This window comes from Aptenodytes forsteri, unplaced genomic scaffold (genome assembly GCF_000699145.1).
Source record: "Aptenodytes forsteri isolate BGI_AS27 unplaced genomic scaffold, ASM69914v1 Scaffold113, whole genome shotgun sequence".
Classification (NCBI taxonomy): domain Eukaryota; kingdom Metazoa; phylum Chordata; class Aves; order Sphenisciformes; family Spheniscidae; genus Aptenodytes; species Aptenodytes forsteri.
Genome location: NW_008795032.1, coordinates 629,033 through 641,241, shown reverse-complemented (window position 1 = coordinate 641,241; position 12,209 = coordinate 629,033). Strand labels below are relative to the sequence as shown.

The window sequence follows — 12,209 nt, the reverse complement described above, 5'->3', positions numbered from 1 at the left end:
AAGCTTTGCCCTTTGGTACACTGCCCAGGAAACGCAACCATCTCAGGAGCTAGGAGCTGGGTCTGTCTGACCATGGTCAAAGTAAGTCAGTTTTGCTCTGCCAACACCAGCTTCCCCACCTCAATACCTATGGGGAACCAGACACTCAAACATCAGCCAGCGGTGGGGATGGAGCTCCTCCACTCATCATCCTGCAAGCTGTAGGGACTGATTATTCAAGATTTTTTATGAATGGTAAGAAGCCAAGCCTTTACTCCACAAACTTCAAGTACAGGGGACAAATGACATGCTCAAGTGATGGATCCAACACTTGGAAACATGCTGGAGACTTGAACTGCTTCTGGCAGCCCTAGGAGATTATAAAAGCATCCAGTCAAGTCGGAGGGGGAGCTCCTCTCGTCCCCAAGGTACGGAAGCAGAAGATTTAAGTAGCTGTACGAAGCCTCAGAGCAAGGGGAAGCCCAGCAGCCGAGGAACCAGTCTTGAGGAGGAGGGGAACACCTGGAACGGCCAGTCCTCAAAGAGGGTCATAGAGCAAGAGCCTAATTTTGGGGAATAGCCATCACACTTGGACTTCTTGTGGATGGCTGTGGTATTCATGTTCATACACAGGTAGGTACTATCCAGCAAGAAAAAAAGTCAGGACCGACTGTGCTGCCACCAGTAAAGTGAGATCCTGGGGACAGCCCAGGCCAGGATGAATCTTCTATGTCAGGATGTTCGTGCATGCTCACATGGATTTTACGACAAAGAGCAACCATGAAACAGTTCAGTATGACACCGGCATCTTACAGGATTGATGACGGACTAACACAACTAGTTTGCAGAGAGATTGTTAAAACTACTCCAATTATCTTGGTCAGCAAACAGATCGTATCCCAGACTACCTAAACCTAAAGGAATTCTCGTCCTTTCCTGAGACACCCTACGGACTGACCATCAGGTCTTTGACTCCGTGCCTGCGGTTTGCTTTTATTTGTTTCACTGCCTACATTAAGGTAAAGCAGTCATACACTATTTTAAGTTATTAAATATTTAATTCCACAGTGAGAGAGAAGAAACCAGCAGATGGTCACTGTGCAGCAGGCCCTTGCCTCTCCTTTTGGGGGGGGTGGGTAGAAAAGTTCAAGGAAGAATCATGAAAACCCATTTCTATAAGCAAACATCCCTCCATTTAGAGGGGCAAGGTAGGAAATTATAGGGGACCTATTAGTTTCTCTTACTACAGGGAGGCACTGAAACATCAGAGATGCACCTGCAGAGGCGCATCAGACACGTCTGTTAGTTGGCTACTTCTGACCCAGGACTATCTGTTAGCTACTTCTGAATCCGTTTGATACATCCACCGGTATTGAGCTATTCTGAGAAGCACCAAAAAGAGCTACATTCATGCAGTTTAGATCCCTTTATCAAACTTTTCACTGCTCCAGTGTATCTCAATCTAGTGTGAAATATGTCTTAAGATGTATGAGGCACAAAAAATCCAGTCTTCTCCTCAGCTAATCCAAGCTGACTAGTGATCTTCATCGGAGTCACGCGGCAGATGAAGAAGCTGGTGCTGATGGGAGGCAACAGATGCAACTTCGGCGCCTTGTCAGAAAGTCTTTAAACATGGATGCTGATGGAGCATGTGGCACAGGAAGCCACAGAGCAGCTGCAAAAGGAAGAGGCAGCTATCACACAACTGTGCTGCTTCCTCCGTTGACGCGGAAACATCTCAAACGGAAGCTCATCCCAGGAATTAACTTCTGGCAGAGCCACAGATTATTGCGTTGTTACTCTAACTACACCAAGGAAAATGCACAACTGTGCTGCTTCCTCCGTTGACGCGGAAACATCTCAAACGGAAGCTCATCCCAGGAATTAACTTCTGGCAGAGCCACAGATTATTGCGTTTTACTCTAACTACACCAAGGAAAATGCAAAACTAGACTGAATAGCTTAAAAAAAAAAGACTAATTTCACTAGTTTTTGATGATGGCAACAAGTAAAGCAGGTAACAGATACCGACACACATCCTTCAGGCACTGAACTGTAGAATTGTTCTAAAATTTTGGGGCAAAAGCCCCCAAAAAGTATTCTGTGCAATACACTGCAGGACCAGACTCCAAAGTCAGCATTACAGAGCCAGTTGCAAATTTCTCTCCAAAAGTAGCACTTGTCCTTCCAGTGTGATCGAGCACTTCATGCCTCCTTAACGACACTGACTGCGCTTCTGCAGGGGGTTTGATGCACAAAACCTTTAAGCTCCTGAGTTTGGAGGTTGCGTTTCTTGATCTGGTACGTTGCAAGCAAGTCACGACCAAGCTTTCTGCAGTCTTTAGCATCCAAGACCATTCTCTTGGAAGGCCGATTGCCAGAAAACACTTCCCTCCAGGCTTGGCTACGCTAGCGTGCTAGTCCCAACTTCACGTGGACACATCCAGTCACATACCAGAGATGTAATATCTTTTTCGACACACACAAAGACATCCTACAAGAAGGCTCCTACTTGATCCATGGCAAGCTGGTCCCTTCCAATCTAAGTTTTCCTATGATTGGTATCCAAGAGTAATATACTTGAAAATTCTTCTCATTAGGAAAAAGACCGTTTTTCTCCAAATGCTGCAGGTGATGACAATTTTGACTTCTCAGAGACGCTGCTCACTGAGACCATCTGGTTGTACATGCAGTTGAACGCAGCAGTTGCACTAACAAGAGGACCACGCTGCTACTGCGGCGTTACAGCAATGCCTTTACTAGTCTTAGTTTTTAGGCTAACGGTGGGAGGTTTGCAGTCAGCCACGTTGCTTGGCAAGATTAATTGGCTAATTTATTGAACAGTATGTCACACGCAACACTACTGTTGTTCTCATCTGAGTCATACACACCATGGGTTTGGACACTTCTAGTCTTAATTTGGCAAGTCTACAATGATTTCAAATAACCAGTCCTGCTTACTGGAAGTTCAAGACTCCGAGCAGTTGAAGTTTTTAAGCAAGGACCATTAAGGGGAGCCTGTCATTAACAACATTACTGAGAACAGACCCATCTATTTCCCCAAAGTCGACGCATATTTAGCACCAATCTGTTTTTACAGACAGACGGTCTTCCCCTAATTCTCAGCGTGGCGCGCAGACACCGAGTTAAGGCTCCCTGGTCCTGGCAGCCCAACTCCACCAAAATTTATTTTGTTCAGCTTCCAAGTTTCATGGAGAGACCAGAGATGTGGCTCACATCCTCCACCCGAGCTCCTGGCCTGTTTCCAGTCGTTTTAACGTAACTGTAGCACAAGAGCTTCTAACGGCATTCAGCAGATTATCAGAGCTGGGGTTGCGATGCCCGTGGGACCACACAGAGATAGAAATAAGTGTCATGTTGTTCGTGAGGCTTCTCAACAGTCTCTTGCCAAATGCTGGCAAAAAGGCTTGAGATGACAGTCAGCCCGCCCAGAATGAAGGGAAGAGAGATCTTGAAGGCAAGATCTCCATGTCTGATGGCAGCATGCTCAGAAATACTTCCGTTAGCGTGCACAGCATCAGATAGGGCAGAAATGCCCTGCATGGGTGAGTAAGTGTTGTAGGATGAAAAGTTTAGATTCATTAGGAACAGGAGAAAACTCATTAAAAATACTGAATCTAACCAAAATAAAGCCAAGCCCCCAACATTTGATCAGTTTTAAAATTCCTCAATAACATCTTTAAAGAGTGGTAGAAAGCCAACAGGTGTAGAAAAAGCAGATCGGGATTCATTCATCATGTGTCATGAGGCACATGCGCCAGGGTATCACAGAGATGGCAAGCATCAACAGAACTCAAGTAGGGAGCAAAGAGCAGAATTAAGTGTCTCACTTATTCTGTGAACCTACATTTATTTACTACACAGGCTTCAGCAGAAACGCCCTAAGTCTCAAAAGCACAGGTAACTGGAATTAAGTGACATCAACCTGTCTGGAGCTTTGTGCACAGTACCAGATGCTACCACCAAAATACATAGAAAAGAGCACCTTACTTCAGTAGACAAGTCCTGTTTAAAAAAAAAATAACAAAATTTTAGTGTTTCCAATAGTGAAAACTTACTTGGTTCCCACATCCCAGATTTTGCATCCTGTAAGGAGCAAAGAAGCCACAAAATGTAGAGTGCAATAGCACCCAATCTCCAGAGGATGTGCTACACAAAATTAAGGAAGCTGATTAGAAAAATTAATTGGAACAAGCAGAAAGGAAAAATGCAAGATGACTGCTCAGGCACTGCATATTATGAGCTCAGAGCAGATATATCTTTCATTCTGTTCAACTTAGTATTTTGGTAATGTGAGATCACATCCTCTGCAAGTGGAACCTAGGTCCATCCAGGGAAAACAGGAAAAATAAAATCAGAGAAAGTGTAAAAAAAATTACAGTAAGGTAGGAAACTTGCTAAAACCCAAGGTCAATATATGATCAAGGCACAGAAGGAGCAGAGAAGGTCTTTGCTTCAGAGAGACGTCCTCGTGCAGTGGGTAGTCAAGGCTGTGGAAATCCTTGGCATGGGAAACAGCACATGCTAAAAGTCTATAGGGGTTCAAAAGCAACCATAAATTCAGGTACGAAAAATACAAACACGATTAGACACAAGCTCAAGCCCTGTATTAGGGAAATCAGAGAGCTTGCCAGAAAAAATAAAAAAATAATAAAAAACCCCTTTGGCTTATCCTGTGATACTCTTCTCGTATTTGCTGTAGACTACTGTCACACAGAGGATACTGAGCTCGTGGGCTTTTGGACACTCTTATGATTTAGCAAGTATCAATGAAAACAGTATTTCAGGTTTTTATTAGAAAAGCTCTATGCTTCTTACACAATTTCCTAGATTTTAAGACTTTTTGTCACCTTTTTGAAATCCATCATTCTATACATAAATAGCTTTCTCTCCACCAAAGGTTCCTATGTTTTACAAACACACTTACATGGGTATTTCCCGTATCAGTCAATCCTCACTAACTTGAGTTTCTAGGTCCGCATAATTACCCAGTATCATTATGATGTTATTCTGACCAAATCTCTTCCAAAACTTGTGTGAGGCTAAAAGAATTTGCCCAGATCAGTAAGTTCAAGTCAGAGTTAAACAACAAATATGATGGCGATGTTTGATTTAATAAAGAAATCACAAACTTTCTATAAGCTTAAGGTAGATTTACTTACCCGCACTTCCAAGTTGTTTATAAAACCTGTATTCTAAATGAAGCTGTGGTGCGCGTGATTTTATTGGTTCCTAAAACAGAAAAAAAAAAATTCGGTTAAAATCAGTTTGACTGAAAAAAGTTCTATATTTGAAGATTTGCGACTGTACATAATGCTTCAAGTTTCAAGCGAAAACACCCTAGACTGAAAGTCTAACAACAGACTTCAACATTAGACGTCATTTAAATAAGTAGAGAACAAAAAGCAATAAGACTTGCAATACACACGCTGGAGGAGAAATAACTTCCTCATTTAAATACAAAGCTCATTCATGGCAGTGAAATTCAAGAATCGTTCAACAAAGCTCCTGGCCCTTGAAGAATGACCCTGGACATTGGCAGGAGGAAAGTCAAAGCTGCAGAAGATCAAGTCCCAAGTTCAGTCTGTGGACTGTGGTTGCCCACAGTATTTTTGTTGGTCACTAGCCTATATTTTTGAAAAATGTTGAGTCATATATCTGTGTTTTAAGTCAGACCACAGTTGTATAAATCTACAATCTTGCTTGCAGCAAGCGCTACAATGCAGCCAGATAGCTGGTAAAAACACAGGAAGAAGTCTCCCCCTTCAGTAGCAGGTGTCAGTGAAGCATCTCAAAGCACTCAAGAATATTCTATTTTTATACACGGAATAAAAAAAAAGGGTAAGTCTGCAATGCACCCAAAACATTACATTTCTCAACCGTTACTCATCTGCACTTTACGCACAAAACTTAATGCCTACGATCCATAAAGGCATTAACATGCAAGATTACAAAGCTTCTAAAAGTATAAAGTTAACATGGAGAGGATTAAGAGACTTGAGTAATTACATTTTCAATAAAACTGTGCGCTTTGGATAGGCAGTAATGTGGATTCACCTACTGCCCAGACATCTTTGACATGGAAGTTAATACTGGCCTCAATTTTTGTTTGGATGTTGCTTATTTCCTTGCTTTTGAGAAAAGAGATGCTCCATGCTCAAAACTACGTAAAATTCGTAGCACGGCACCAAAATTAGTCTGAATTTCAAAAACCTGCTAAATAGCCCTCTATTTGATGAACTCATCATCTAGAAGTTTGCCTATAAAGGAGCCCCCTAAGACCAACACAAAAAAAGTCCTTTTGTGTTTCACATCAGCTCCTATCAGTCAGAGCAAGAGCATCTTAGACATAGACACGAGTCTGAGCCAACATCTTCGACACGGTGGAATAACTCTTCTGTTTGCATGGGAGGACACGAAGGCTTTAGCTGATCTACTCTGCCTTGTTTCACCCGTGGTCGGTACCTTAAGACTAATGTCCACATTTGGTGTTAACTCCACGTCAAAGACTTCTTTTTAAGTCAGAAGAACAATTTTTGTACAGGAATTCAGGCAATTTGACTTCCAGCCAAGCTGTTCATCACCAGCTCAAGTCATCCCCTCCATGTGCCAGCAAGGGGAAAAAAATGCTCCTGGTTGCTTCTCAACTTTCTGACGTTTAAAAGCTTCAGAAGTCAAATATGACCAACTACGTAGAAAAGAATGGTGAAAAATATTCTGAAGGCAAAACTGAACCTGTACTGGAGGCAAATATAAAGCAACGCAAAAAGAAGTTCGTTATATAAGTCGCATTTAAATTAAGATAATTGTTGATGGTGGCTTGAGGGAGAGTCTATAGACCCCTGCACAGCAAAGGGATTTAGGGCAACAGGAACTCAGCCTGTTCAGTGAATAGATTATTTATCCAAATAAACTATTTGGATAAAGGTAGAAGGATTAACATATCAGGACGTGAGGCTGCTCGTGACAAAATCAGGGAAAGTAAGCCCAAGCCACTTCTGCATCAGGAGCTGCTGGAGCCTGAGCTCTGGACACTTGCCAGAGTCGTGGCAGCTTCTGAGAAGATCATACCAGAACAGATGGTTGTCCTGTAGGCCAAGGGCTTACGGATGCTGGCAGATGTTGCGTTTGTAGCAAAAATAACTGAATTGCTACTGCCTAACGTACAAAATCCACAGCTCGAACCAACAGGATCACGATCGCTGCAAGAGGGTACAGCTTTGTACCTGCGCTCAGACTACATCTGTATGTTAACGGGCTGGTTTCATGCAGGGAAGAAATTCCTGCTATGTGCAATTCAGCATTAAAAACCCTCAGAAGATTAAACCAGTAAATACAGCTAAGGCATTTCAGAAGACAAACTCCTCCATGAACTAGATGCCCTTAACGAAGTAACGTTCAGCTGAAGGGCAGGACGAGGAGCTATATGGTAACACCACACAAGTCAGAACACAGGCACTATTCTCCACCACCAGCAATTTTTCAAGATGCAGCACAATCCTCACCCGCTAAGAGAAACCATGAGACATGAGCACTGAATTTCACAGCACTTTCTGATAAGCTCTTTGGCATCCATCACACAAGTCTCTAATTTTCCAGCTTTAACATCATGACAGGCACGAATAGCTGAGACAGCAGGGTTGCAGTTGCAGAAGATGATCTCACACAGCTAGAAGGACTTGGAGCAGAGTTTTGACTTGGTCCAACAATGCAGATAAAAGAAGATGTCGCCTTCAAGTACATTGAAAGCAGCTACTTTACCACCAGTCTGCAAATTATTTGAAGGATAAAGAAAATTACAGTTAAGTACACATGTAAGAACAGCATATTTGCTGCTGAGGGGGCTGAGTAATTCTTACTCCTGGGGAATACGGTCTAAGATTAGGAGACCAAAAACCGCCCACCTCTTCTACTGTTCTCTCTTTAACCTTCTCAAAAACGGAGCAGGTATGCGAATGCCTGGATGGCCACCGGATGGCAATTCCAGTCCTTCAAACGTAAAGGACCAGAGATTTTTAAGCACGAATCACAACAGGGCAAATAAAACTGGAGTGTGCTGCAGAGTAACTGCTTTAACACTCAGATATTTGGGGGGGCAGGAAGAAAGAATGCCACCGGAAAAAATCGGTAAGATTAAGGTAGCAATAAAGGTAATGCCATTCAGCTCTGCCATGTGGCTATTGAAAGGTTTCAGGTTACTGGGAGGTGTCACTGCAGGCACTCTTTTGAGAGAAACAAGCATCCTTTGGACTAATACAGCTGTGTTTTTCCTGTATTATTACTTCCTTATGCCTTCCAACGCTATAACTTTGTGGGATTATCTTTGAAAGCAAATCAGAAGCGTTATTGATTCAATAAAACACCTCGTCTGCACACAGCGCATTTTCTATTGTCAGATCTGCCTAAAAAGCGAGCTACTCAACGAGCACCGGTCCTCCTTCCTGATGAGAATCCATATCAAGGACATCCTAAGCTTCACTGCACGTGTTTATTTATTTATTTTAGGGACTATCTTCTGACATTTGCCAACAGGCTTGAAAACAAGTCCCTCCTGCAAAGCCCTAATTATTTTTCATCTACTATGCATCACATAAGGAGAATGCTAGAGATATAAAATCTGTGGCACTTGAACGTGATCAGAATTAATGCACCAAGTCCATCTTGATCTTCTGTAGTCTGAATGACTCCTGTCATTTTGCCAGACAACATCGGTTGGGCAAACAGGCGTGTTTGCTGCTAATATCAAATTAGTGTTACAACTTTAACTTCAGATTCTAGGGTACGGATCTGTGATTAAAGAGCATACAGATGAGAAAAGAGCACATCAGCTGAAGACATCAAATTTGAAAACCCCAAGAGACTAATGAAAGTCTTAGTTAACAGATAAGAAAAGGTGTAAACACAAACTACTGGGCTATGATTTTATAAATCCGGCAGAGCTACGAGTTAGAGAGTTTCCCCATCTCCTAGACTCCTACTTCAAACCACCGTTGACCACAGTGCCTTCGTGCCCTGAAGCAGTCTTCAGAAGACGAGTTTTTACCTGGACCACTCGCTGGTCCAGGTATAAGAAACATGGAAGCTGTCATTGCGTGCACCTGGGGAGGGCTACATTGACTGCAGGGCAGAAAATAACCTGATAACTCATACTGAGGCTTGTAATACTGGATGAGAAGAGAGCTGTGACGAAAACTGCTTGCACAAGTTCTAAAGTTCGCTACTGTTGGGGCTTGGGTTTTTTAACGCAACTCCTGCGGTGCTTTGGTGAGCCGATCTGATTCATTTTTACCATCCTATGACGTAAAAGGAGAAAATCATTCTGAAGATGCTGTGGCTATATATCCTCAGCCACCCAAATCAGCTAGAGGAGAGACTGACCTTTGCTGAATTGGATATCGTTTTGCCTGTTGCATCTGCAGTCTCTCAGCATCGTACCAGACTGAGTTGTACTATTCTCCCCCAAGGGAATTTTAACCATTGAAACACCCCCTTTCCTGCCTCTTAACTCCAAAAACGTGGAGCAGCAGGCTGCACAGTGCCACACTCCTAACCAAACGCTCTGACAACAGCCCATCTAGAGAGAGGTAAGGGTCTGGAGAATCAACGGAGTCCTGAACGGAAAGACTCAGCCCAGAGAGCAGGAAGAGGTGGCAAACCCGCAATCGGTGCCGTCCACTGGGACATGGCAGCCAGCTTGGAAAGAGGAACAAGGCGCTTGCTCACTGGTGTAAGACAGCTGCAGATCATTTAAGTACCAAAAGTGTTCAGCAGGTGGAGGGAGGGGTTCTTTCCTCATTTTTAGTGTTCTCAAGGAATTATCTTAGTTTAAATAAGTTATTCTAGCTGAGGGTGAGAGCAGCATTAAGCCCAAAGTGAGAAAGCTGCTTTTTGTCTGAATTTTTAACATTAAGTACAAGTCATTTAAGAACACCTGAAGCTTCTACTTACCAGTTTGATCGCTACATATTCATTGGTGTAGAGATTTTTACCTGCGAAGGAAAAAGAAAAAAATCTTTTAGTTCCACACTCAACACTTGCAGCTAGAGACACAACGCAGAAGAGCGTCACTGATGGCACAGAGCTGTCTTTTCTCAATTCCCCACTGAAGTTCATGCCTTTAACAAAGTGTAAGCCTCAAAATATTAAGTTGCAGCAGTTCACCAGGGCAGGCAAACACTATCTTCCACTCAGCGTAAGGTAATTGTGTTTTATGGTAGCACTTATGTTCGATGCAAGTGTTTGAGGAGGTATCCCAGACACATTAGGTTTTATTATCCACATCAGGCCAAAAAAGTCTGGGGAACAAAAAATGAAGAGTCAGAGCATCATTTCTTTCAGAAATGCCTTGAATCTGCTGGACACTGAACAATTTTATTCTATGATCTATAGAGAGTTTCACTAGCTTAATTGTGCTACACATCAAAGTGACTACTGCAAGGAAGCATATGGAAATAACCTTTGTACCAATGCGCAGCTTTTATTTCTTCCTCTACGAACAGGCAGGCAGCGTGTATAAAATGCCTTCTGTATGCCGGCGGCACAAAGGCAATCCTCGTAATCTAATAATGCCAATAACTCTCAGTGACAATATGGTACCAATGGTGTTAAAAAATACACTAAAAGAACAAAACCCATTCTCAGGACCCCAAAACACAGAGCAGGGTCGAGTCTGATAGTAGGTCTGGCAAGCACAAAGGGCAAGAGCCTAGGACGAGTATAACCAGGCAAGCACGCAGCCAGCTGCCAGTATATTGTGGCTCCACGACTCTGAGCCAGAGTTGGTACCCGTGTGTGCTACAGCTGGAGATGAATTTTTCCTCCAGGAACCTGTCTGGTGTTTGAACCAAGCCCTTGGCCTCTTTAGTGATCTGTGGCAGAGATGCACAGCTACGTGTGTCAAGGAGCATCTCTCTGTGTGTTCTGAAGCTGCCAGTTATCGTATCATTCAACGTCCTCCGGTTCCTCTGCTAGGTAATTTGAGCAATCATCCCCCCTTCACCTTCTCCACATTGCTCGTGATTGACAGCAAACTCTCCTGGAAGAGATATCACTGGGGCAGGACGCTCAGGCAGTCCTTGTACCTGATCTGTCCCATCATCCTGACATCTCTGCTACCCTTCTGACCTCCTCTAGTCCCACCGTATCCTTTGAGGAGGGCAGCCTCCACCACACAAAGCTCCCCATGGTTTTATACAGGGAAGTGTTGACCTTCTTTGCTCATCATTCCTAGCACCGCTACAGCACAAATCATGCTTTCATTGAGTGACGGCATAGCTCCAAAATTCAATAGCAATCTATACTGGAAGTTATCAGTGCTTGTTTGTAGCATCAACTTCGCCCAGCTCTGTTACGCATTTACTTTCCAATTCCTGTAACAGATATTGATGCTTAGAACAGACCAGCTATTGAGAAAGTCCAGGACGGGGAGTGACATACTTCAGAGCCGGCAGGAGTTTGGGCAGCTCTAGCATGACACCATTAAAAAACATGCCATGTCATCCCTTGCATACAGATACTCTTTGCATGCAGCAACAGCATTGGAAGACTCAATAAAATTAAAGACATTATGAACATGAGAGAAGACAAGCAGTCATCTTTGAATCCTGAAATATTTATCAGGGGAAATTCCCCATTTATTTATTTTACAACAGCTTCATATTTTCTGCGTCCAACTTCTTTTGATACCATCCCCGCTAAACTGTCGGTGTAGTTCTGGCCTCCGAATTTCAGATGGGGCACTCCCAGTCCAGGTCCCGCACCAAGCAGATTGCTTTAACATTCATCGGGCAGCCAAAAAAGTTTATGGAAAGCTTCAACCTGTTACAGTAACCGGCAATGCTGTTTAACACAGGGCAGGCATTTAAATGTGAGGTTAAACATCCTTAGAGGAAGTGTTTCATGCAAGCAGAGGTGTAAGCTGAGCTCTAGCATTAACCCTTGCAACACAGGGTTGTTTGAATCTATTTCTTTAGATCTTTTAATAAAAGCTATTATGTCCAGGCTGGAAACGAAGGGTAGAAGGTAGGTTTTGCAGTTGCATCAGAAACACTCAGACATTGGAAAGTGGCTTCAAAGCACTGAAAGAGCTGGAAGGCCAAATCAGCAGAAAAGCAGGTGGCAGGATAAACTGCTCCACCCTTTGAGACAGGTAAGGGCTCCAGCCTGATGCTGGGGGGGGGGGGGGAAAAGGAAGGGAAATAAAAAAAGGG

At 43.3% G+C, this 12,209-nt stretch overlaps 1 protein-coding gene across 1 annotated transcript in view; it reads right to left on the bottom strand.

The window, feature by feature from the left end:
- Positions 1 to 12,209, bottom strand: part of CSNK1G1 (casein kinase 1 gamma 1) — a 91,863-nt gene that overhangs the window by 45,561 nt on the left and 34,093 nt on the right. The window contains exons 3-4 of the mRNA XM_009276319.1: positions 9,949 to 9,989; positions 5,163 to 5,232 (exon numbers count right to left, since the gene is read on the bottom strand). Coding sequence (XP_009274594.1) covers positions 5,163 to 5,232; positions 9,949 to 9,989 — 111 coding nt within the window. The remainder of the gene's footprint in view (positions 1 to 5,162; positions 5,233 to 9,948; positions 9,990 to 12,209) is intronic.